This window comes from Zalophus californianus, chromosome 4 (assembly GCF_009762305.2).
Source record: "Zalophus californianus isolate mZalCal1 chromosome 4, mZalCal1.pri.v2, whole genome shotgun sequence".
In the NCBI taxonomy this organism is placed as follows: domain Eukaryota; kingdom Metazoa; phylum Chordata; class Mammalia; order Carnivora; family Otariidae; genus Zalophus; species Zalophus californianus.
Genome location: NC_045598.1, coordinates 181,835,543 through 181,861,520, shown reverse-complemented (window position 1 = coordinate 181,861,520; position 25,978 = coordinate 181,835,543). Strand labels below are relative to the sequence as shown.

General features: G+C 44.5%; 1 protein-coding gene across 5 annotated transcripts in view; it reads left to right on the top strand.

Moving 5' to 3' along the window:
* The window catches only part of LRRC6 (leucine rich repeat containing 6), a 74,956-nt gene extending 56,642 nt beyond the window's left edge, over nt 1-18,314 (top strand). Inside the window, exons 11-13 of one of the 5 annotated variants that reach the window (XR_003518064.1) lie at nt 4,602-4,687; nt 11,231-11,480; nt 18,183-18,314. Coding sequence is in view for 4 of the 5 variants with exons in the window: in XM_027584007.2 (XP_027439808.1) it covers nt 4,602-4,687; nt 11,231-11,408 (264 nt within the window). In the remaining variant the exon portion in view is untranslated. Of the gene's footprint in view, nt 1-4,601; nt 4,688-11,230; nt 11,733-18,182 lie in introns of those variants that run through there. The other 4 variants (XM_027584007.2, XM_027583999.2, XM_027583990.2 and 1 more) reach the window with 4 other exon arrangements.
* Nucleotides 18,315-25,978: the final 7,664 nt, after the last annotated feature.

Sequence of the window (25,978 nt, the reverse complement as noted above, 5' to 3'; positions counted from 1 at the left end):
ACTCTTGCTATGAAGAACAAACTGCGGGTTGCTGGGGGGGGGGACGGGCTAGATGGGGGATGGGCATTAAGGAGGGCACTTGTTGTGATGAGCGCCAGGTGTTGTATGTAAGTGATGAATCACTAAATTCTGATCCTGAAACCAATATTATATTATATGTTAACTAACTGGAATTTAAATAAAAACTTGAAACAAAAAAATAAATTACACTAAAAAAAGTAAAATAGGATGTGAGGGTGATCTGACTAGGACATCTGTCACCCCATCGATTGCCAGCATTGATTGGGCTGATCTGGCTGGCCAGGCGGGTGTCCCCTTCCTCTCTCCCTGCTCCATGTGCGTCCCTCCCAAAGCTGCTCGCTCAGTGGAAAAGGATGACCCTCCCTGATAGAGGAGGACTGTTCTTCTGTCAAGGGTATAGGAATAGCTGCGCTATTTATTCAAGGTCCTCCAAACAAACTCAAGGTCTATTTGTAGGAGAACATAGGGTAGTCAAGTTTCCAAGACTCCAGACACATCTAAATGAGGTGCTGCATGTGGCAATCTGCCTTTCTTTAATAAATAAAATAAAATAAAATAAAATAAAGTAGAGGGAGATTGTCTCAGTGCCAAGTGCTGCCCCAGGAAGTCATGAGACTCCATCCCAGGGTAGGAGTTCAGCAAAAGCTGGAAAGTCATCTGCCAGGAAAGCCTTAGAAGGGACATTTGCCTTCCATAGAAAAGGGACGTGGTTACTACTTCCATGTTCACTCTCAACTTTGAACTGCATGAAATTGCATGACTCTATGAGAATTAAAGTAATATCACATCATTAAAACGTTAATTTGTACCTTTGTGCCTGTCCCACAATTGAATTTTCAGGAAGCTGATTACATTTCTTTCTATGGATTCAGGAAACCATTATTCCCCGTGATCTAATTTATTGAACATATTTTGGCCCTTACAGCTTGTCCATCAGTCATCCCTAAACACACTTAGTACAGATGATTAAGATGTTTAGTGTTGATGAACATCACTTCCTAGAGGAAGAGCACTGCTAGCATTGTATAGGGAAACAACCAGCAGGTTTTCAGGACCTGAACCTGCGATCCTCTGCTGGGGAAAATCAGATCTCATCAGAAGTGTTTTACCTGCTGTTAATATATAAATATTGGTGTTAAGATGAATTTTGGTGTTAATATGAATGTTGGGGTCAATATTTTTCTTACTGATTTCTTAGTTCCTCCTAACTTTTAAACTTAAAAGAATCTTTGGAACTAAATAAGCTGAAAATATCGTTTAAAAATAAGAAACACATTTAGATTCTGGTGCACAGCAAATTCTCTGTGAAGAAAAGTTCCAAATTTGTGATTCTATTTGCATTTCCATAAACACAGTGAATCTTTGTCTGAGCTTATTATGTGACAAATAACAGTGTTAGAAATGGGATGTTTTAAGACTCTAATTATGCATATGCTCTCATTCTTGTTAGTGCATTTACAACGCAAAGCAATACAAAATTTGTACTTTTGGCTCAAGAGCTTCTTTCTTAAAATTGACAATTTAATGATTTTTTAACTAACGTTGGCCTCATTTAATGTAATTAAAATATTAAAACTAAAAAAAAAAAAAAAAGCGCAAAGTTGCCACTGCTCCCTGGGAACAGATCTGAGATGGAAAGGAGCATGCACCATGTCTGTGAGGGCGTGCTCTCAGGACAGCCACCTGTGAGGGGGAGGGAAGAACTGAGCCAGAAGCAGGATCAGTGATCAGAGAGTTTGGGAGCCAGGCCCCAAGTTCTCACACTCCCATAGGGGTACCAGGTCCCAGGTACGCTTGGGGAGTTGAGGAAGGGGCAGAGACTTCCAGAACTGTCAAGGCCGTACAGTCAAGGACCACAGATGAATTAGGGGTAACTGGTGTGAATGGAAGTCCTTCACCCTGAAGAGGAGTCAGGCAGCCCACACATACATTTGGGGCTCACCATAACCATGTTCCCTCCTCTCTGACTTCGTTAGCTAAAATTACTTAAATTTAAATAAAAGTAAACCTTTAGTAGCTCAGGTGTGCTAACAGATGTTTGGGAACCCCATGTTAGACTGCACAGAGCATTTCCATCATTGCAGAAAGTTCCAGCGGACAGTGTTGCTCCACTCAGCAGTGCAGCCATGTGTCCCAGAGGTCCTAGTGCCTCCCGGAGACACTGCAGGAAGAAGGGGCCAGTTCTCGTTACCCTAACATCAGCCACCTCTCCCTCTGCTCCCCTCAACTGGACGTGTCCCTGTTTAGTCCCCTCAGTTGTATCTTTTCCTTCGTGTTTGATACTAATATGGCTTAATAAAATAGAACTGGGCTCAGTAGCTACTAAACAGTGTTTCCATGTCCTCAAGGATAGGCCAGGAAGGTGGGGGAAATATTTGTATTCATCACACTAGTTCAGTTAAAGAAAAGGAGGAAAACTCAGTTGAGTTTTCGTATTTAAGTAGTGTAAACACGTACCTTACCAACATTAACATCTGAAAATATAACGCCAATCATTAGCCAACAAGAAATTAATGGAACACAAAATTATGACATTAATATATTTTAAAGTGTAGCAAATAAAACACGTTAGAATCACCCTCCTCCAAAAAACAAAACAAAAAACCCATGTTTGATGATAATAGAATCTGCTTCATTGGGCAAACCTTTCCATGAGTCACCTCCTTTAGTTATTCAGTAAACATTGCACTGGTAGCTTTAGTTGCTGATTCTTCCACAGTATTCTTCTATAAGATTTGTTCTGCAGACTCTTTTAAAACGCTTCTGAACAAACTCTTCCAGACTTGAAATGTAGTGTCCTGGTCCCTGCAGTATCCACTGCTCTTTCCTCCCAGGGTCTCAGCACAAGTCTGGCCATTGCACAAACCATGTGAGGTACTTACAGGTATTTTTCCCAGTCAAGTATTCAGTAGACACACTGAAAGGGTGGGGTTCCAGCAGATCTTTCCTTTCTGCGTCGTACAGGGGCCCTTCCATGAGGTCTAGGGGAAGGGAAGGGCAAACCCTATTGCATCTGCCTCTGCGTAGGAGCTGCATGAAATCACACCCACAGATGGATTGAATTGTTGTCAAATATAATAAATATACAACTGCACTGTCTAAAACACTGGTTCTATACCACAACATAGAAGGATTACCATCAAGGGATGGCTATCCATCAGGCATTCACCTCCCCAGATTTGATTCTACCGTCCCTCAGGTTAGGATTCATTACTTTATTTCTTTGTTCACCATTCATTTCCTTAAACATTCATGTGACAAACAACGGGATAGGCTTTCTGGGGCTCTGAACGATGGGACATACAACCAAGAATTGTTAGTCACATGGGAAACAGATTACCCCATCTAACGATTGGATTAAAGTGGACAGCGCTCTGATTCGGAGGTTTGGTAAAACCTGGATTGGAGAATCTAGCTTAAGATTGAGACTACCTTGGGGCTCCTGATTCCCTTCCCTGAGCCTGCAGATGGGAGTGGGGATGGTGCCCAGACCCTCAAAGTCCAAGTCTAGTCTGTTTCTTCATGGATCTGACCACTGCTGTGCAGTAAGTGAAGTCTCAGGCCCAAAAGAGAAAGGGCAGGGATGTCCCTCACCTGCAGAGGAGTGACCCTGCCCACCAGTGAGATGTGGCCAGTAAATGAAGTACTTCTTCCCCAAAGAAAAATGATTAGGGTGGAGAGGGGAATGTACACACTCCAGACATCTCTCTTCCCTGGAAAGAAAAGGCAGGAACCCCCATCTTGGTCGGTGGATGAAAACAAGGGTGAAGTTTTAAAGAGGAGTTTTAAAATTCCTTCTCTCTGCCTACAAATAATCCTTGTCTCATAGGAATACTGAGAGTTAGGGGTTAAATAAAACAAGTGAACTGCCTCATATTGGCAGGCATATATGTCCAGCGTGGTGTCTGGGTCTAGTAAGTGGCCCCATGTTCTCTTCTGGCCCCACACTCTTGTACCTTTGAGCTTCCTAAGGGAAAGGTGCTGGGTGTGAATAATCTTTGCTGTATGTTTGTTGGATTAAATCAGTTTTATTTATTGAGAACTCAACATCCTTAGCACTGAGCTTATTTGGTTTAAAAGAAGTGGAAGAATTACAGAAATTTTCATACCAGAAGTGGCCTTCGAGCTCATATCTCATGGGGTGCAGTGTGCTGGGAAGGTTGGGATTTGGGCTTCCACCTCGGTGTGCTTCCTGCTGCAACACGCATGCGGAGCGGGGCAGCTCAGAGGCAATGTCTCCACCACATGTCTATTCCCACCCCCCGCCCCCCAAGCAGTGTCTGGCATGTCGCTGGCTCTCAGAAAATATTTGTTACATGAATTAATTCACTGTATTCCCCTCACTGGGCCTTTGGCAAATGAAGGATAGCTTGCGGCTTTGCAAGAGTATTGTGCCCAGATAGAATTTCTGATATAATTTTCTCATACCACATACAGGGGCTTATAGTTAGACTCTTTTATGGACTGTGTCGCAAAAATTAAAATGTTTTAGCTTCTTAAAAATATATAGATAGTGTATATTTTTGAGGATATATCAGAGAGTAATGTACCACTTAGTGCGTGTTGTATTTTGATTTCAGGTAGATGGAGTAATCACAGGTTGGAGACAAACATCAAAGCCTGGGGAAAGTACCTTGGACAGCAGCAGAGAGCACACAAACCAAAGGTACCACCTCTCCAGCTGTCTTGAGCTTTATTATAGTTCTCTTCGTGGTCATTTGGTATCTAGAATGTACCTTCCCCAGAGATACAGTTATTTAAAGTTTATAAATTATTCATGCTGTGAATGTTAATGTTTATTTCCAAAATGTAGACTCTCGATTTGTAGGGCTCTTGATCCATAAAAAACCAATCTGTGTATATACAGGCCCCAATTACTTGTGACGATAATGGTAAGAGTGGTGATGTCAGCACCAGTGACCACTAACATTGACTGAGCACTCACTTTGTATCAGGCACTGTCCTGTGTGCTTCACGCACTATTAACACACTTTGTCCTTCCCAATTTTATCCTCAGCTTACAGATGGGGCAAATGAGGGAGAGAAGTTTAGGATGTCTGACGGTTGGGTAGCCGTGACCTGTTGGGACAGCTCTGCTGAGCCCTGTTCATAATGCTGCTCACGGCCCGTCTGTCACTTCATAGATCCTAAAACTCTCAGGGATGCAAGGGCCAAGGGGCCCCATCATGTACCCTCCTGTCAACCTCCTACTCACAGGTCATCTTCAAGCCTCTGCGTCAACCCCTCTCCCACCTGCTCCCTCCCTGCTCTCCATACTCCCCAGTGGCAGGAAGCCTCTCCTCCATTCCCCACTGAACATTCTAGCTCTGCAGCCTGAACACCCTCAGAACAAAGCCCAGCTCCTGTGAGCAGTGAAATCCCTTAAAGTATTCTGGACAGAGCTCTCCTCATTTCAGTTCTTCCTTAGAATGCACATCCCAGGCCTTTCGGCTTTCCTTCTGCTTGTCATGATTTCCAGACTCTTACCACCCAGATGGCAAAATCTATTTTGAACCCAGGCAAACTATCTTTGTGATACAAATGTATATGCTGAAATTATCATCACAAAAATACCTGAACAAGAGCTATATTTACGTCTTGCATAATACAAGCAGTCAGGCATTCCTATATTCTGAGTCAACTGTGGAAGTTTTGTGGATTTTCCATACGGGCTTGTCTGAACAACAGGTGTGGAGTTGAATTCCTTCTGAAAGGTTTCTGTTTTTAACCTTGGAGATCCACTCTCATATTTCCTAGTTTAGTGGCCTCCATGTCAGATATATGTGTAACTTACAGAGATTCAAGGGCATTATGCTATTACGAATATCCATGGTCATAATTGACCCCCAGCAGCATCCACACATGTAAGGAGTGTGAATCCAGTTTGTGAGGGATCGCAGGAAGGGGAAGCCAAGTCATGGCAAACAGCATGGAGCTGGTTTTCAGACCCCGGGAAGATCACCATTATAGTGATTACTTCCTACGTTACATTTGCAAAGCCTCTCTTGTTCATTGGTATTGCTGAGAAATAATCACCTCCCCGCTATGCATAACATATCTATGTGAGGGTTGTTCCTGGCAGCACTCCTTAACCACTGACAAACTTCACCATCCACATCACCTCAGCCTCTGGCTGGGCGATCCCACGAACCAAACAGCTGCCTGTGGAAGCTGCACGTGGGAATGAGGTCAGGCAGCTGTGAGTTTGAGGGGGAGGAGGATGGCGGACCTAATGATAGACCTCTCATAGCCAGAGCGAGCCTTTGCTCTTGCTATGCAGACAAAGTGACTGGAGGGGGAAGATCAGTGGAGTAAGGTTCTGTTCACTGGGACCAGAGACGATCATGTTTTGTGGGAAGGTAACCGATGCTGGGAACTCTTGTGGTTCCGTGACACTGTCTGATCAAGGAGGACACACAACTTGCTCAGAATGGTTTTACTGAGTGTGGAGTGCCTAGTCTGTGTTCCATGATACTCTCTGTCTTTCATTTTCAAAATTACTGTAAGAGAAATTGGGTTATTCCTAATGGACTGAGGTTCAAAGAGATTAATTTGCCCAAGATCACAGAGTTGCTAAGTGATAGTAGAGCCAGAATTATAAATCTTAGTCCATTCTTGGGCTTGCCTTCCTACTATATTCATGGTGTCTTTTTCTTTTTATAGACATTTTTCTTTAGAGCAGTCTTAGGTTCACAGAAAAATTGAGTGAAAAACATAGAGATTTCCCATAAGTCCATGGCCCCCACTCATGCACAGTCTTCCCCGCTGTCAACATCTACCACCAGAGTGGTACATTTGTTACAGCTGTTGAACCTACATGGACGCACATCATTATCACCCAAAATTCATAGTTTACATTAAGGTTCAAACTTAGTGTTGTTCATTCTGTGGGTTTTGACAAATATATAATGACAGGTATCTACTGTCATAATATCATACAGAGTAGTTGCACTGTCCTAAAAATGCCTGTACTTCACCCATTCATCCCTCTCTCCCCCACCCCCACCCCTGGCAACTATTAATCTTTTTACTGTCTCTCTAGTTTTACCTTTTCCAGAATGTCTTAGAGTTGGAATCATTTAGTATGTAGCCTTTTCAGACTGGCTTCTTCCACTTAGTAATATACATTCAAGGTTTCTCCATGTCTTTCCATGACTTGATAATGTATTTCTTTTTAGTGCTGAATAATATTCCATTATCTGGATGGACCACAATTTATTTATCCATTTGCCTACTGAAAGACATTTTGGTTGCTTCCAGTTTTGTGAAATTATGAATCAAGCTGCTATAAACACAGTGTGCAGGTTTTTGTGTGGACATAAATTCTCAACTCCTTTGGGTAAATACCGAGAAGTGCGATTGCTGGATTGTATGGTTAAGGGTATGTTTAGTTATGTAAGAAAACTGCCAAACTGTCTTCCAAAGTGGCTGTACCACTTTCCATCCCTGCTAGTAATGTATGAGAGTTCCTGTTGCTCCTCATTCTTGCCAGCATTTGGTGGTGTCAATGTTCTGGACTTTGGCCATTCTAATATGCATGTACTTGTATCTCCTTGTTGTTTTAATTTGCAATTCCCTGATGACATATGGTCTGGAGCATCTTTTCATTTGCTAATTTGCCAGCTGTACATCTTTGCTGGTGAGGTGTCTGTGAAGGTCCTTGGCCCATCTTCCAATCACACTGTTTTCTTATTGTTATGTTTGAGTTCTTTGTATGTTTTGGATAACAGTCATTCATCAGATGTTTTTTGCAAATATTTTCTCCCAGTCTGTGGCTTGTCCTGTCATTCTCCCAAAATTGTCTTTCATGGAGCAGAAGTTTTTAATTTTAATGAAATCCAGCTTGTCAACTATTTCTTTCATGGATTGTGCCTTTGCTGTTGTACCTAAAGTGGTATCGCCATACCCAGGGTTGGTTAGCTCTTCTCCTGTGTTCTCTTCTAGGAGTTTGACAGTTTTGCATTTTGTGTTTAGGTCAGTGATCCATATTGAGTTAATTCTTGTGAAGGCTGCAAGGCTTATGTCTAGATTCATGTTAAATATACACATGTTGTATTAATTTTTAGGTGTATGGTATTTTGATGCTATCATAAATGTGTTTTTATTGCTAGTATATAGATTTGCAATTGATTTTTTTATCGTGGTAAAATACATATAACATAAAATTCACTGTCTTAAGTATCTAAAAGTATACAACTCGGTGGCATCTATGGCAATAATTTACAACCATCACCATTATGTAAGTCACTTTTGTGTTTAATTTTGTACCTGGCAACCTCGCTGATCTCTCGTATGATTTTATTAATTTGTTGGTCCTTTTGGATTTTCTATATATCTACAGAGAATGATGACTTTCTTTCTTCCTAGTCTTGTATCTTTTATTTCTTTTTCATGCCTTAGTGTGTAGGGAAAGGCACCAGTACGATGTAGAATGGAGATGAATAGCAGGCATCTCTGCCTGATTGCCAGTCCCAGAAGAAAAGTTCAACATTATGCTATTAAGTCTGAAACATCTTATTGGTTTCATAATTCATGCTTTCATATTCAAAATCTGAGGTTGTTTCTATTTGTGTTCTTACTGCTTCTGCTTGTTCTCATGCAAAGTGCCCCTTTTCCTTGGGTGTTCCTTATTTTGATGACAAGCTGCTCCATTGCCTTAGGAAATAGTTTGGGGGCTTCTCAGAACCCTGGGAGGGGCTGAGCCTAGGAAAAAAATTGGCATGTGCTTTGGGGCAGACCCTACCTGAGGACACTGCCAGTTTGGAACCACTTCACTCTAAATTCAAGATTGATGGTTTTTAACCGTGGCTTTTCCAACACAGCCATTCTCTGTGCCACTCTTCTCACAGTCCCCAAGGTGGTGGGCAGAGTGGGTTTACTTTTCATTTACTCTTACGTGACAGAAAAGCCTTCTGGTAGATAGGGTGTCCTGTCAGACTGCTCACCTGGCACACTCGGGGCCTTGACCTCTGTTCCCAGACTCCATAAGGCCAGCAAGACCAAAAAGCACCACTTTAGGGGATCAGCAAAGTCCCTCAGGGCAAAGGTGGCTTCAGGGATCCACTTCCTCCCTCCTTCCTCCTTTTACTGAATTCTGCCCTATGGGTTCCTTATTATCTTATCACATCTTTCCTGACCTCCCTAAAGTTTTTAGTGGGAGGCAGGAATCTTTGGCCCAAACATGCTAGCCCTCCGTATTATCAGAAGCAAGTTCTTTCCTTATGTTCTTTAATAAAAGGAATCAATCTCTGATGTGTTTGATGCCTAGTGATTTTAGACCTTTTCTTTTGCTTTCTTCCATGGTGATAAAAATACTCATTTTGCCTTCCAGTTATTCTTAATTAGACTCCAGAAGTTCTGGTGCCGACAGTCAGTGGGTGGGTAAAACTAAACTGGTAATGGGCATCTGTTGCGCGTCTGACATTGAAGTGGACAAAAGCCCCTCGCCTCTTTATTTTGGGATTAATGTGATCCACAGGTGCCCCTGGCCTATCCGCTCACTGTCTATTACCCAGAGACTCATGACCAATTAAAGTCCTCCATGCAAATTATTCCTCACAACATCTGAAGGGGGTGAGCATCTGGCTGAGTTCAGTGTTTATTACTAAGATCCAGAAGTTGTGGCCCAAGAGGTATATGCCTGGAAGTGAGACAGGCTGCTTTTCCTCAAAGTCAACATAATTATAATAGACGAATTTAGGTATTTACTTAATTAAGTCATAGGTACGATAGCCTTTTAAATAAGAGCATGGGAATTAAAATGTAAAGCTATACTTAATAATGACTACATAGTTTATAGTGTACAGTCTGGGTCTTTGGAATATTTATGCTTTATATTCTTTGTATACATTACACTTTCCTTCAGCGGGTCCATGTGTATTAGTCAAAACACAGAAAAATAAAAAACTCAAGTGCCTTCAAGGGCTACTCAGCCAACAGGAATGAGGGGGGAAATGTTACAAGAACAACAGAGGGTTTACACTCTCCAGAGAAAGTCAAACCTCCCTCCCCACCATACACGGTGTCTGAGGACATCAGTATGGGGCTCCTGGATGAAGCCGACTGTGATTTTCTGTAGGTCAAAGATGTCTTATTTAATTTCAGGATTGCACAGTAGTATAATGTTTTTTCATTTATTTAACATGTATTCAGTAAAGCTATATACCAAAGATACAAGATGAAAAAGACAATATAATTGCTTCAGGAACGCTGGTCTAATAGGGAGAACAGACCAATAATGAGACAATTACATGATAATATGATAAATGTTCTATTCAAGCTCTGTGCTGTACTGTTAGATGCTACTAGGAAACGTGCCTATTTGCACAGACCATAGGATGGCTGGGGGCTGGAGTAGAGGCACTTAGTATATTCTGTTGAATGACTGACGGGATGACCAGTACAGTGATTCCAAAATAAGTTGATTAGCAAAGGCTCTGGGGGGAACTTGATATAAATACAGAGTACTGGGCCCAACCCCAGACCTACAGATTGAAATCACCAGGCAAGCAGCCCAGTGACCTGTAGTATCTAGAATTTTCTATATGATGGAGGCATGGGGATCTTTCTTGTTCTGTTTTCACATAACTGTCACCAAGAGAACTGAGTGCCCGCAGCAAGAGTGGGATCTTGTGGGGGAAACAGGTGGACAGAGCCTTCTAGGCACCCAAGTGTATATAAATGCTCCTGCATGCAGGCTGGATCATCTAAAGCAGCAGGGTCCAGGAGCCCGATTAACTACATTCAGGAGTAAGACCTGTCCATAGTGGTTCTGTTATTGATCCTGGCTGTGGGGTTTGCCTGCTGTATCATTTAAAGATTCTCAGGTGTGGGGCACCTGGCTGGCTTAGTCAGTAGAGCATGCCACTCTTGATCTCAGGTTGTGAGTTTGAGCCCCATGTTTCGTATAGAGATTACTTAAAAATTAAATCTTTTAAAAAGTGAATAAATACAGATTCTCAAAGGAACAGAGTCTCCTAGCCTACCTCCCCAGCACTTTACTTCTCCACTCTTGCTCCTACAAGGCTCTGAGCTTCCTGAAACCAGGGACAGTCTCTTATTGGATCTCTATGCTGTGTGTTCTATAAGCATCTCTATTCTGTAAGGATAGCACTTGCCGATGTTTGCTGAATGAATGAATGATTGACTCTGTTTGAAATTTCATTTAAAAAGGCATCTCAATTTCCTTTTGCCTTTTTTGCTGTTGTAGAAGCAAGCAAATTGAGAAACTAGAAGTAGATCCTAGCAAGCATTCCTTCCCTGATGTGGCTAACATAGTTCAAGAGAAAAAACACAGGCCTCGAAGAGTTCAATCTGAACCCAAAATTACAGCAAGTGAGGAAGATCCCGACTTTGAAGATAACCCTGAAGTGCCTCCATTGATTTGAAACATCAGGCTGCATCGATGGACCCACCAGACCCTGTTCTGTTCATTGCAGAGTGTGCGCAGACCATTTATGGTAAACACAGAGTTATTTATCAACATTACTACTCCAGTGTTTTAGCTTCTACTTTATACAGTAATATTCTTAAACTAGTTTAAAATTCAAATGTACACCTTAAAATGCTATAACTCATTTGTCTATAATAAAATGCTCCTAGTGCAAATGTTCTGTAAATCAAAGAACTATTACATTAAGATGTTGATTTTCAATCATAGGACCGGCTGCTAATGCAGACAGATGAAGTCAGAGATAAAAGGCCTGATTATTAAATTGGTACTTCAGCAAATTGGTCAAGCTCAGAAGTTAAAACTGTAATTTCAGATCGAATTGGAATGCTTTAATATGATTTTAGCAGTGTTTCAATTTTCTTCTCATGATTATTGGTGGTAATACCTTGGAATGATGAAGAGGAGAGCAAGCAGGGGTAGGAAGGGAGAACCTCTAAGGCTGTAGATAGAGGCTTGACATCCGCAAAATGAGGGGAAGGAGGTGGAGGGAGGTGGATGGAGGATGGGCTAAATGGAGCCTTAGGAGAGAGCGCGGCCCTGAGAGCACTCCAGCCAGCCTAGCGGGAGCTCTAGCATAGGATTGTCCACAGAAGACGAGCCTCTTGGGTCAAGATGACCGAGGCCAGCTACCCCTGCCATATTCAGGTCTTGGCCGGTGGCTCCCTGCCCTGACAGTGGTGGCCAGGGCGGGAGGCTTTTGGTGCTCTGTACTCCTTGTGTGGGTTCTCTCTTGGGGAGAGCTGAGCTGGGCACCTCTGTCGTGCCACCAGGAGGTTACAGAAGCTCCGCCAGCCTTGAGGAGGCTGTCCTGAGGGCTTACTGGGAAAGAAGAAAGTGCTCTTCAGTGCTGGGGGAAAGGAGACCCCTGGACGTCAAGGAGGAAAGGTTAGCAGAGCTGTTGCCTGGGGTCACATGGAAACATTGTAATGTACCTCCTGCCTGAGTAGGTGTAGGGAAAGAGATTTCCAAGGAGAATGCCAGAGGACCACTAGTGCTTTTAGCTCCAAATCAAAAGACACAAATAATTGGTCCATTTTCAAGCAGCATTTAGAGAAAATATAAAGGAACTAAACTGGCTAGGTTCAAAAATAAAACTTTTTCATCCCAGTCTCTCCCAACTGAAATAAAAAACAGCCTCCCCCTGACTGTGAAACACATTGTTGTTTTGGGTCTCCCAGGAACTACCAGCAGTTTAGAATTGGTGTCTAGTAACCCCTGAAAACTCTGTTTATCAATGTACAGTCATCCAGGGTAAGTGCAGGCCTCTTTACAGAAGCCTAGGAGGAAGATTTACAGGATAAAATCTGGGCAGTGTAGCAGGGATCTCCAACGAGGTCCAACCATGAGGTAGTGAGCCATGTGCATACCTGGGGGAAGAGTGTCCTAAAAACTGAGAACAGCATGTGCAAAGGCCCTGAGGTAGCACATGGTTTCAGGAACAGCCAGTAAGCCAGGGTGACTGGAGCAGGCTGAGCAGGGCAGAGTATCAGAGAAGGGGTGGGAGAGCTAATGGAGAGGCGGCCCTGACAATGCTTGACCTAAAAAGGCAAGCCTACCACTGGGCAATCATATTGCTCCCAAAAGAGTGTCTTTGGATTTTGTAGCACTTTGTTTTTGTTTTTTTTTTTGCCAAATATTTTCTTATACCCATCTCATTTTTGATCTTAGGAGAAATCCTCTCAACTAAGCATTTGGTCATTTTTCATTCAGTAGGAGTGTGCCTACTGTGGACCAAGTGCAGGGAGTATAATGGTGAACCCAAAGCAACATCTCTTGGGTTTCACTGAGCTTATATTTTTGTGACGCAAACAAATGTGGATCAATTATACTAGCAAACTGAGCTAACTTTTCTGAACCCACTGTCATGTTTTACAACTGAGACTCCCAAAGATCAGGTGGCTTGCCCTAAGATAGCACAACAAGATGTTAGAATGAGATTCTCATTAAGTCATTTTTGACTGGGTTTCTAATATGAAAGATTTTTACCTACCAAAGTGAATGAGATGGTTCACATGACAATGTTTTCAAAGGAAATGCACGAACTTACTTCATAAATCTTAAAAAGACTCACTCCCTTTGGAAATATGAAAAGTATGAGGGTAGAGGGGCTTTGTGGGGGATGATGTCTTTGGGGGTGAAGATGGACGAACACATGTCTTTGGAGAGAGCTGTTACCTTTCTGTGAGCTCCACCTCCGATTCGGGGCTCTTCCTCTGTAGCCCAAGCTTAGTGAGAGGGCCTTCAAAGCCTTGAACCAGGGAGTTTTGGAGAGTTTCCTGAAGTTTGGGGACACACAGGCTGGTGCTTGACTCATGCCTGAGAAACCTGAAACTGAAGGTGGGCCAGAGTCCCATCCTGCTAGGGGAATCATCCATGGGACCAGAGAAAAGCTGTGCCAGAGGAGCGGAGAGTTGTGGCCCCCTCCCACAGCTGGCTGGGGACAGGGAAGCATGAGACTTTTCCAAGGACTAGATGTGGGTTGTCGTGGGCTCTGTCCATTTGGGCCGTCTGGAGGGGTGAGGAGCCCAGGGAGGAGGCTGGAGGCATGCCACTGCACACGGGGCTGAGGAAGGAAGCTCAGAGGACTGCCCAGGACCAGGAACATAGTTGAGGGGGCAAACGGGGAGCCTCTGAAGAGTCCATGAAAGGGCCTCAAGAAGGAGAATAGTCAGCTTCGTTTGTCCTCTAGGCTAGCAGAGCAAGAACCCTGGCCAAGCCAAGTGAGGACCACCTTACCTGGACCAGTCAAGGTCCTGGCAGTTCCTAGCCTTGGACTTGAATGGGTAAAGAGAGAGAGTGGTCACCCAGACCCAGAGAGACAACTGAAGACAGTAGATTGCCAGCAGGAACTGGGACCTTCTTCCGGGGATGCAGCCCACAGGGATGAGCTGGGGGAATAAACATCGTGACCTTAATTTCCTCCTCCCTCCAATCTCTTGCTAGAGTTTCCCCCTGGCCAAACCTGACCAGAAGCCAGGGGCCAGGGAGCCTGTCCGTGTGGCCATCAGAGGTCATGCTCCCAGGGTCCACAGCATGGTAGAAGGTGGCAATGGATGGAGTGCACACACTCCCCCTCACCTCTCTCCCCTCACCTGCCCCTGCCCTCCTGACTCCAGGGTGGCCCAGGGCAGGGGAGGGAGAGGAGTGGAGAAGGTTAATGCCAGGGTGGTGACTTTACTGAGCAGAGACTGGGAGCACTGAAGGGCCTCTATTCCCCCAGAGTGGGAGGAAACGTCCGTAGGACCTGCCTACATCTTCATTCGGGGCAGGGCCACCCTGTTGAAGAAAGGGGAAAGGAAGCATGGGAGACACAAATACGTTGTTTTAATCACTTGCTGCAAGGTGAGCATTCAGCGTTCCGTTTGTGCGAGTAATACCCTGCTTCCGGAATCCGGTGCTCCGGCTGCTCTCCGTGAGTCCTCCCTGCGCCATCCTCCTTGCTTCTGCTTTGGCCCATTTCTTGCTTCCCGAAGGCTCATTGCTTCTGCGCCCACACCAGCACCTCCAGGGGCAGGAGAGGCCCCAGGAGAGAGAAAAATCTCACTGATGTGATGCCAGCTTCTGGTCCTGTTGCCCAGATGCCCTCAGGTCCACAAACTTTTCCTCCTGCTTCTCTGTGGGTGGTGTTGAGCAGCGACAACTGTCCTTTCTCCGCCATCACGTCCCCTTGTGTCCCACACAGCTGTTTCCATCTCTGCATCCCGCTCCTGGCAGTGGGACCCTCGCACGTGAGTGGCCTGTGAATGACCCGAGACCACTGACCGTGGCAGGCACAGGGACGGGGCGGGGAGTGCTGCTCTAGCTCCAGGGCCTGGGTTGCAGTGCCCTCCTTCCCCCCCGTCCCCCCTGTCCCCCCAGAGCAGGCCTGCCCTCCGCCTGACAGCAGGGGCCGCGCCACGCAGTGCGTGTCTGTCACAGCTCGCCTGACACATTTGGATGGAAAGTGCTAGCTGTATCCAGCTGATACCTGTCAGGCCAACGTGTCTGACACTCCCGGAGCAGACCTTAGCCAAAAGTAGCTGTTCTTTTCCAAATTCACTCCCCAACTTTTGCTCCTCCAGTTTGGTCTGGCGTTTTCCCTGTGTGAGGGATAAACTTCCATTGGCCCTGCGGCTGGGTCTCTTCACCCGGCAAACATTTCCTGAGCACCTGCTAGGTGCCCGGAGCCATATCCGGTGCTAGGGAAAGTCGTCTTCTGAGAGCCCGCTCTCCCAGTTCTTGCCCTCCGGCCATAACTGCCTCCTCCGTCCTTCACATACGGCCGCCCCCCAGGGTGGGGCCTTCGGCCCCATCCTCTTCTCCGTGGGTACCCTTCCCCTTCCGGGGACACTTGGGCCCATTCCTGGGGCTTCTGCTGCCAGCTCTTGGCTGATGCCCCCTGCAATCCCCGTTTCAGGCCTTTGATGCTTTCCTAAAGTTCACCTGACTCCTCCTGGTCCAACGCTTAGGTCATCCATCAACTTCTCTCTTCTTTTCCTGCCCCTTCACCTTATTCTGCCTCCTGTCCTCTGGCTCTTGTTTTACGCCTTCACTTTCCATTCACGCATATTGGAAAACACCATCACTGCTTCCTGTGCTCAGCATTCATTTGGTAACGAAATCCTGTCTGTTCTACCTCACAAAAAGCTTCTCCTGTCTCCTTTAAACCCATTTCCACTGCTTGCGTTCAATCTCCCATGATCCACTTGTCAACATGACCGCTACCTCACCCCTCCTCGACCTAAACACCCCCTTGGACTGTTGCCCAGAGGACAAGATCTGGACCCCATCCTGCTGTGAGGCCACATCTCCCACCACTTGCCCCTGAGCCCCACCCTACCCATGACACCAGAGTTATCACCATTCACGAGAGCCATGTGGGGGTTACCCATGCACAGACGCTCTGTCGGCGGTGTCACTGAGCTGAGGCTGGTGATGCGCTGGATCTGAGGGCTCATGTGAGCCCTCTCAGGGTTGGATGGGAGCAGGGTGATGTCGCCAAGGCCCTGGGACAGAGTGGAGGCCCTGCTAGTGAGGCGGGGAAGGCAGGACCAAGCACACAGCATCTATTCCTTCACAGGAGCCTCAGTTGGGGCCCATTTCAGAGAGAAATTAAGACCAACTTGACAGGCCATCATCTTGCATCAGCTGCTCTGGGAAAGTGCACTTGTCCACGGTCTGTTGAAGGGAGAAATCACTGAACAGAGTGACCCAGGAGCTCCCCTGACATCACTCAGGGTTATGAAGAACTGGGTTGTAGAGTCTGCTTACCTCCACCACCTAAGGGAAAAAATCAGAATGCCCGTTCTGGTTATTGTTGCCCCATAACAGTCATTCCATACTTAGTGACATAGAACAACCATTTCATTATGCTCCCACTTTCTGTAGATCAGAAATACAGACAGACAATGGAGAGAGCTTGTCTCTTCTCTCTTATGCTGGAGATAACTTGAAATCTGGAGGCTGGAATCACCTAGAGGTGTCTTCACTCACACAACTGATAGTTGATACTGGTTTTTGACCAGGACTTCAGCTGGGCTGACAGCCAGAACACCTGCACATGTCCAGCTGGGCTGGTCTAGCCTTCGTCAGAGCATGGTGTCCAGGTTCCAAGAGTGAGCATCCCAAAAGAACCAGGAAATGTATGGCAGCTTACTTCTGCCATACCCTGTTGATCAGGGCAGTCATGGAGGTGGTCCAGCTTCAAAGGGAGAAGACTCCATCTCTACATCTGCTGGAGGAGTGGCTAGCTTCTGGAAGAGCATGAGGGAAAAGAGACATTGTGAGGAGGATAGAATCTACCGTAGCGCCTTTCCTCCTCCAAGGAACTCAAGTTCTTTTAGGCAACATTTCCTGCTCCCAAAGAAAACAGGAGGTGGCTCCTCTCCTGTTCTATGAATGAAAGATAGGGGCAATGGGGAAGGGGACATGTATTTAATTTTACCTGAGGACCAGTGTCATCACACACGCCACTGACTGCTGCTTGAAGGGTTCTGTAAGTAAAAATACTTGTCAAGTCAATACGTATGGCCAAATGAAGATTCTTGGATGCGCTCTAGAAGGGTTATGCAGAGTTATGAATGATATCCCATTTAATGTTCCTTAGGCCATGCAGAGAACAATAGAAAAGAAGGCTTTTAAAAAATTTCCTTTGGCCAAGGGCACCTGAGTGGCTCAGCCGGTTAAGCTTCCTGACTCTTGATTTCGGCTCAGGTCATGATCTCAGGGTCCTCTGAGATTGAGCTTGGCATCCGGCTCCACGCTCAGCGGGGCATCTGCCTGAGATTCTCTCCTTCTACTCGCTCTCTCTCTCAAAATAAATAAATCTTTAAAAAATATATTCTCAGGGCACCTGGGTGACTCAGTCGGTTAAGCATCTGGCCTTCAGCTTAAGTCATGATCTCAGGGTCCTGGGATTGGGCCCCACGTTGGGTTCTACACTCAGCAGGGAATGTGTTTCTCCCTTTCCCGGTGCCCCTTCCCCCACTCATGATCTCTCTCTCTCTCTCTCAAATAAAAACTTTAAAAATTTTATTATTAAAAAATTCTCTCTCCCCTTCTGCCCCTCTCCCTGCTTGCATGTGCTCACTCTTTCTAAAAATAAATAAAAAAAATAAATAAGATTTGAAAAAAATTCCTTTGGCCATATTTCTTTGAGAGCAGCAGTGAACTGGGATAATTGTACTTGAGCTGCTCATGAGTGACTATTTTTCTGGCCTTCCCTTTGCAGGCTTCCCCAGGGCTCTGGTCGGGGACTGATCTCAGTGTGAGCTGTCAAGCCATCAGAAAGGGGATCAAAATCATAAAGATGAAGCTAAGGCAATGCTTAGAAGAAAAAGTATCATTTTTGTTAAAAAAAACAATTGTAAAAAAATGTAAATCTATAACTCCCTTATGAATATAAATAAATAAATGTCAAAGATTGTACTTAACTCACTAATGAGCGAAGCAGTAGGATGTCACAACCCATCCCGAGGAGAACTTGCGAATCAGTAGCAGAGAGGCCGTAAGGACCACTTCCATGAATTCACAGACAGACACAAGATGGGTCTTGCCACAGGGCGGTGGTCAGTCGCAATCCACCAGACACAACCCGCAGGACTCCCAGGGGTTTATGACTTGCACAGTTGTAGATCAGACGATGGACAGGGGAGATGGCACAGGAAGGTGTGCGGGCAGACCACCCAGCAATCTGTATTTGCCCCATTCGGAGCCTTTCTCAGTTTTTCTTGACACTTCGAGTACATTTATCAAAAAATGTCAATGTCCAGGAGCAAGATGGTGGAGGAGTAGGTGATCTAAATTTCGTCTGGTCCCAGGAATTCAGCTGGATAGGGATCAGACCATTCTGAACACCTACGAACTCAAAAGGAGATCAAAGAAAAGAATAGCAACAACTCTCTGAACAGAAAAGCGACCACTTTCTGGAAGGTAGGACGTGCGGAGAAGTGAACCCGAGGCGATATTCGGGAGGATAGACGGCGGGGGAGGGGGCCTCCGTCGGCCGCTTCTGGCAAGTGCTAGAGCCCCGGAGCACAAAATCGGAAATTTTAGAAGCCAGCTCCGCTGAGGGACGTCGCTGCAGTGGCTAAGCAGGGGGTGGAACCCTCGCGGGACAGTGTGGTCTCAGGACCCTTGGGGTCACAGGAAGACCGGGGGTGCCTGAGTGCGGCAGAGCTCCCAGGTATCGGAGCGGGGAAGCCGGCTGCAGAGACGGAGCCGAGGCGCGGGCTCTCAGCTCGGGGTTGCCATAAACTGTGATCCGCGGCCCAGTCGGGCCACTGCTCCTCCAGCAGGGACCCAACAAGCGGCAGAGCCAGGGGAGACTCCCCTTCCTTCCCGGGGAGGAGCGGCGCGGGAGCGCACCACAGGGATCTGCTGGGTTTGGAGACTCCACACGGGGTCGGGTGCCAGAGATAGAAACACTCGGTCACAGGCCGGGTGAGCACGGAGTGCGGCCGGAGACCGGGGACACGGGAGTGACTGCTTTTCTCTGGGGGCACACTGAGGAGCGGGGCCCCGAGTTCTTGGCTCCTCCGGGCGGAGATTGGGAGGCCACCATTTTCACCCTGGTCCTCCAAAGCTGTACAGAAAGCTGGCTGGGAACAAAAGCTCCCGAGAGCAAACCCGAGCCGATGACTTAGCCCGGACCCGGCAACGGTGGGGCAATTCCGCCTCCGGCAAAGACATTTGGGAACCACGGCAACAGGCCCCTCCCCCAGAAGATCAGCACGAACAGCCAGCAAGCCAAGACCAAGTTTACCGATCAAGGAGAACGGGAGAACTCCAGCGTTAGTGGAATACTGCACATAGAATTCATGGCTTTTTTCCCATGATTCTTTAGTCTTTCAAAGTTGATTTTTTTAATTTTCTTTTTCTATTTTTTTTTAATTTTTCTTTTACCCCTTTTCAACCAACATCTTATCAATCACTTTTTTTAAAGTCTTTTTTATTTTTCATTTTTAGAGTCATATTCTATCGCTTCACTGTAGTTACCCTTATTTTTGGTATATATATAAGTTCTCTCTTTAAAATTTTGGGATAGTCCCTTCTAATAGACCAAATTATATCCTAAATCTCTACTGTATGGCTTTTTTCTAGTCTCCTGCCTGATCACATTCTCTCCCTTTATTTTTTTGTAATTTCTCTTCTTTCTTTTTTTCAACCAACTTATTTTATCAATTCCTTTTATAAAATCTTTTATAATTTTCATCTTTACAGTCATCATCCATCCATTCATCGTATTTACCCTTATTTTTGTACATATATAAGTTTTTCTTTCTTTAAAATTTTGAGAGACACTTTCTTCTAACAGACCAAAATACGCCCAAAATCTAGTGTGTGGCACTGATCTATACACTAGCCTGATCATATTTGATCATATCCTTTTTTCTTTTTTCTTTCTTTCCCTTTCTTTTCCCCTGGTTTCAGGTCTCTTCTGATTTGTTTAGTGTATATATTTCTGGGGTCATTCTTACCCTGTTAGCATTTTGTTCTCTCTTTCATCTATTCTCCTCTGGATAAAATGACAAGATGGAAAAACTCACCTCAAAAAAAAAAAAAAAGAACAAGAAGCACTACCGACTGCCAGGGACCTAATCAATATGGACATTAGTAAGATGTTGGAACTAGAGTTCAGAAAGTCAATAATAAAGATACTCGCTGGGCTTGAAAAAAACCATGGAAGATACTAGAGAAACCCTTTCTGGAGAAATAACTAAAATCTAAACAAGCTGAAATCAAAAAGGCTATTAATGAGGTAAAATAAAAAATGGAGGCTCTAACTGCTAGGATAAATGAGGCAGAAGAGAGAATTAGCAATATAGAAGACCAAATGATGGAGAATAATGAAGCTGAGAAAGAGAGAGAAACAACTACTGGATCACCAGGGCAGAATTTGAGAGCTAAGTGATAACATAAGATGAAACAATATTAGAATAATTGGGATCTGAGAAGAAGAAGAAAGAGAGAGGGGTGCAGAAGGTATATTGGAGCAAATTATAGCAGAGAACTTCCCTAATTTGGGGAAGGAAACAGGCATCAAACTCCAGGAGGCACAGAGAACGCCCCCTCAAAATCAATAAAAATAGGTCAACACCCTGACATCTAATAGTAAAACTTACAAGTCTCAGAGACAAAGAGAAAATCCTGAAAGCAGCTCAGGACGAGAGGTCTGTAGCCTACAATGGTAGAAATATTAGATTGGCAACAGACCTATCCAAAGAGACCTGGTAGGCCAGAAAGGACGGGCATGATATATTCGGAGCACTAAACGAGAAAAATATGCAGCCGACAATACTATATCCAGCTAGACTGTCTTTGAAAATAGAAGGAGAGATAAAAAGCTTCCAGGACAAACAAAAACTAAAAGAATTTGCAAACACGAAACCTGCCCTACAAGAGATATTGAAAGGGGTCTTCTAAGCAAAGGGAGAGCCTAAAAGTAACATAGACCAGAAAGGAACAGAGACAACATACAGTAACAGTCACCTTACAGGCAATACAATGGCACTAAATTCATATCTTTCAATAGTTACCCTGAATGTAAATGGGCTAAATGCCCCAATCAAAAGACACAGGCTATCAGATTGGATTAAAAAAAAAAAAGACCCATCGATATGCTGTCTGCAAGAGACTCATTTTAGACCCAAAGACACCTCCAGATTGAAAGTGAGGGGGTGGAAAACAATTTACCATCCTAATGGACATCAAAAGAAAGTGGTGGTGGCAATCCTTATATCAGACAAGTTAGATTTTAAACCAAAGACTGTAATAAGAAATGAGGAAGGACACTATATCCTACTTAAAGGGTCTATCCAACAAGAAGATCTAACAATTGTAAATATCTATGCCCCTAACATGGGAGCAGCCAATTATATAAGGCAATTAATAACAAAAGCAAAGAAACACATCGAAAACAATACAATAATAGTGGGGCACTTTAACACCCCCCCTCACTGAAATGGACAGATCATCTAAGCAAAAGATCAACAAGGAAATAAAGACTTTAAATGACACACTGGACCAAATGGACTTCACAGACATATTCAGAACATTCCATCCCAAAGCAACGGAATACACATTCTTCTCTAGTGCCCATGGAACATTCTCCAGAATAGATCACATCCTAGCTCACAAATCAGGTCTCAACTAGTACCAAAAGATTGGGATCATTCCCTGCATATTTTCAGACCAAAATGCTTCGAAACTAGAACTCAATCACAAGAGGAAGGTCGGAAGGAAGTCAAGTACATGGAGGCTAAAGAGCATCCTACTAAAGAATTAATGGGTCAACCAGGAAATTAAAGAAATTTAAAAAAATCCATGGAAGCAAATGAAAATGAAAACACAACTGTTCAAAATCTTTGGGATACAGCAAAGGCAGACCTAAGAGGAAAGTATATAGCAATACAAGCCTTTCTCAAGAAACAAGAAAGGTCTCAAATACACAACCTAATCCTACACCTAAAGGAGCTGGGGAAAGAACAGCAAATAAAGCCTAAACCCGGTAGAAGACAAATAATAAAGATCAAAGCAGAAATCAATGAAATAGAACTAAAAGAACAGTAGAACAGATCAATGAAACTAGGAGCTGGTTCTTTGAAAGAATTAATAAGATTGATAAACCCCTGGCCAGACTTATCACAAAGAAAAGAGAAATGACCCAAATAAATAAAATCATGAATGAAAGAGTAGAGATCACAACCAACACCAAAGAAATACAATTATAAGAACATATTATGAGCAACTATATGCCAGCAAATTAGATAATCTGGAAGAAATGGATGCATTCCTAGAGATGTATCAACTGCCAAACTGAACCAGGAAGAAATAGAAAACCTGAACAGACCTATAACCACTAAGGAAATTGAAGCAGTCATCAAAAATCTCCCAGAAAACAAGAGCCCAGGGGGCGGAGCAAGATGGCGGAGGAGTAGGAGACCTAGATTTCGTCTGGTCTCAGGAATTCAGCTGAATAGGGATCAAACCATTCTGAATAACTATGAACTCAACAGGAGATCAAAGAGGAGAGTAGCAACAACTATCTGAACAGAGAAGCGACCACTTACTGGAAGGTAGGACGTGCGGAGAAGTGAATCCGAGGCGATATTCGGGAGGATAGACGGCGGGGGGGGGGCCTCCGTCGGCCGCTTCTGGCAAGTGCTAGAGCCGCGGAGCACAAAATCGGACCTTTTAGAAGTCGGCTCCGCTGAGCGACGTCGCTGCAGTGGCTAAGCGGGGGGTGGAATCCTCCCGGGACAGTGTGGTCTCAGGACCCTTGGGGTCACAGAAAGACCGGGGGAGTCTGAGTGCGGCAGAGCTCCCAGGTATCGGAGCGGGGAAGCCGGCTGCAGAGACAGAGCCGAGGCGCGGGCTCTCAGCTCGGGGTGGCCATAAACTGTGATCCGTGGCCCAGTTGGGCCACTTCTCCTCCAGCAGGGACCCAACAGGCGGCAGATCCAGGGACACTCCCCTTCCTTCCCGGGGAGGAGCGGCGCGGGAACGCACCGCAGGGATCTGCTGGGTTTGGAGACTCCACACGGGGTCGGGTGCCACAGATAGCAATGCTCGGTCACAGGCCGGGTGAGCATGGAGAGCGGCCGGAGACCGGGGACAAGGGAGTGACTGCTTTTCTCTGTGGGCGCACTGAGGAGCGGGGCCCCGAGTTCTCAGCTCCTCCGGGTGGAGATTGGGAGGCCACCATTTTTGCCCTGGTCCTCCAAGGCTGTACGGAGAGCTTGCAGGGAACAAAAGCTCCTGAGATCAAACCCGAGCAGCTTGCGTAGCCCGGACCGACAAGGGCGGGGCAATTCAGCCTCCAGCAAAGACATTTGGAAACCACAGCAACAGGCCCCTCCCCCAGAAGATCAGCCCGAACAGCCAGCAAGCCAAGACCAAGTTTACCGATCAAGGAGAACGGGAGAACTCCAGCACTAGGGGAATACTGCACATAGAATTCATGGCTTTTTTTTACCATGATTCATTAGTTCATCAAAGTTAATTTTTGTTAACTGTTTTTTTTTTCTTTTTCCCTTTTTCAACCAACATCTTATCAATCTCTTCTTAAAAAAAAACATTTTTTATTTTTCATTTTTAGAGTCATATTTTATCCCTTCATATTACCCTTATTTTTGGCATATATATATAAGTTGTTCTCTCTTTAAAATTTTGATATACAGTTTCTTCTAACAGATCAAAATATACCCTAAATCACTAGTGTATGGCTCTGTTCTAGTCTCCTGCCTGATCACATTCTGTCCCTTTTTTCTTTTTTTTTTTTAAATCTTCTTTCTTTTTTCAAACAACTTCTTATCTTATCAAGTCCTTTTATAAAATCTTTTATAATTTTCATCTTTACAGTCATCTTCTATCCCTTCATTGTATCAACCCTTATTTTGTACATATATGTCTTTCTTCCTTTAAAATTTTAGGAGGCACTTTTTTCTAACAGACCAAAATACGCCCAAAATCTAGTGTGTGGCACTGATCTATGCACTAGCCTGGTCATTTGATCACATTCTGCTTTTTTTGTATTGTTCTGTTTTTGTTTTTATCTTTTTTTTTTTTCTCTTTCTTTTTTCTTTCTTTCCCTTTCTTTCCCCCTGGTTTCAGGTCTTTTCTGATTTGTATACAGTATATTTGCTGGGGACATTGTTAACCTGTTAGCATTTTGTTCTCTCATTCATCTATTCTCCTCTGGACAAAATGACAAGACGAAAAAAATCACCTCAGCAAAAAGAACAAGAGGTAGTACCGTCTGCCAGGGACCTACTCAATACGGACATTAGTACGATGTCGGACCTAGAGTTCAGAATCATGACTTTAAAGATACTAGCTGGGCTTGAAAAAAGCGTGGAAGTTATTAGAGAAATCCTTTCTGGAGAAATAAAAGAACTAAAATCTAACCAAGTCAAAATCAAAAAGGCTATTGATGAGGTACAATCAAAAATGGGGGCACTAACTGCGAGGATAAATGAGGCAGAAGAGAGAATCAGCGATATAGAAGACCAAATGATGGAAAATAAAGAGGCTGAGAAAAAGAGGGAGAAACAACTACAGGATCACGAGGGCAGAATTCGAGAGATAAGTGATACGATAAGACGAAACAACATTAGAATAATTGGGATCCCAGAAGAAGAAGAAAGACAGAGAGGGGCAGAAGGTATATTGGAGCAAATAATAGCAGAGAACTTCCCTAATGTGTGGAAGGAAACAGGCATCAAAATCCAGGAGGCACAGAGAACCCCTCTCAAAATCAATAATAATAGGTCAACACCCTGACATCTAATAGTAAAACTTATGAGTCTCAGAGACAAAGAGAAAATCCTGAAAGCAGCTCGGGAGAAGAGATATGTAACCTACAATGGTAAAAATATTAGATTGGCAACAGACCTATCCACAGAGACCTGGCAGGCCAGAAAGGACTGGCAAGATATCTTCAGAGCACTAAACGAGAAAAATATGCAGCCAAGAATACTATATCCAGCTAGGCTGTCATTGAAAATAGAAGGAGAGATAAAAAGCTTCCAGAATAAACAAAAACTAAAGGAATTTGCAAACATGAAACCAGCCCTCCAAGAAATATTGAGAGGGGTCCTCTAAGCAAAGAGAGAGCCTAAAAGCAGCAAAGATCAGAAAGGAACACAGACAACATACAGTAACAGTCACCTTACAGGCAATACAATGGCACTAAATTCTTACCTTTCAATAGTAACCCTGAATGTAAATGGGCTAAATGCCCCAATCAAAAGACACAGGCTATCAGATTGGATTAAAAAACAAGACCCATCAATATGCTGTCTGCACAAGACTCATTTTAGACCCAAAGACACCTCCAGATTGAAAGTGAGGGGGTGGAAAACCATTTACCATGCTAACGGACACCAAAAGAAAGCTGGGGTGGCAATCCTTATATCAGACAAACTAGATTTTTAAAACAAAGACTGAAATAAGAGATGAGGAAGGACACTATATCCTACTTACAGGGTCTATCCAACAAGAAGATCTAACAATTGTAAATATCTA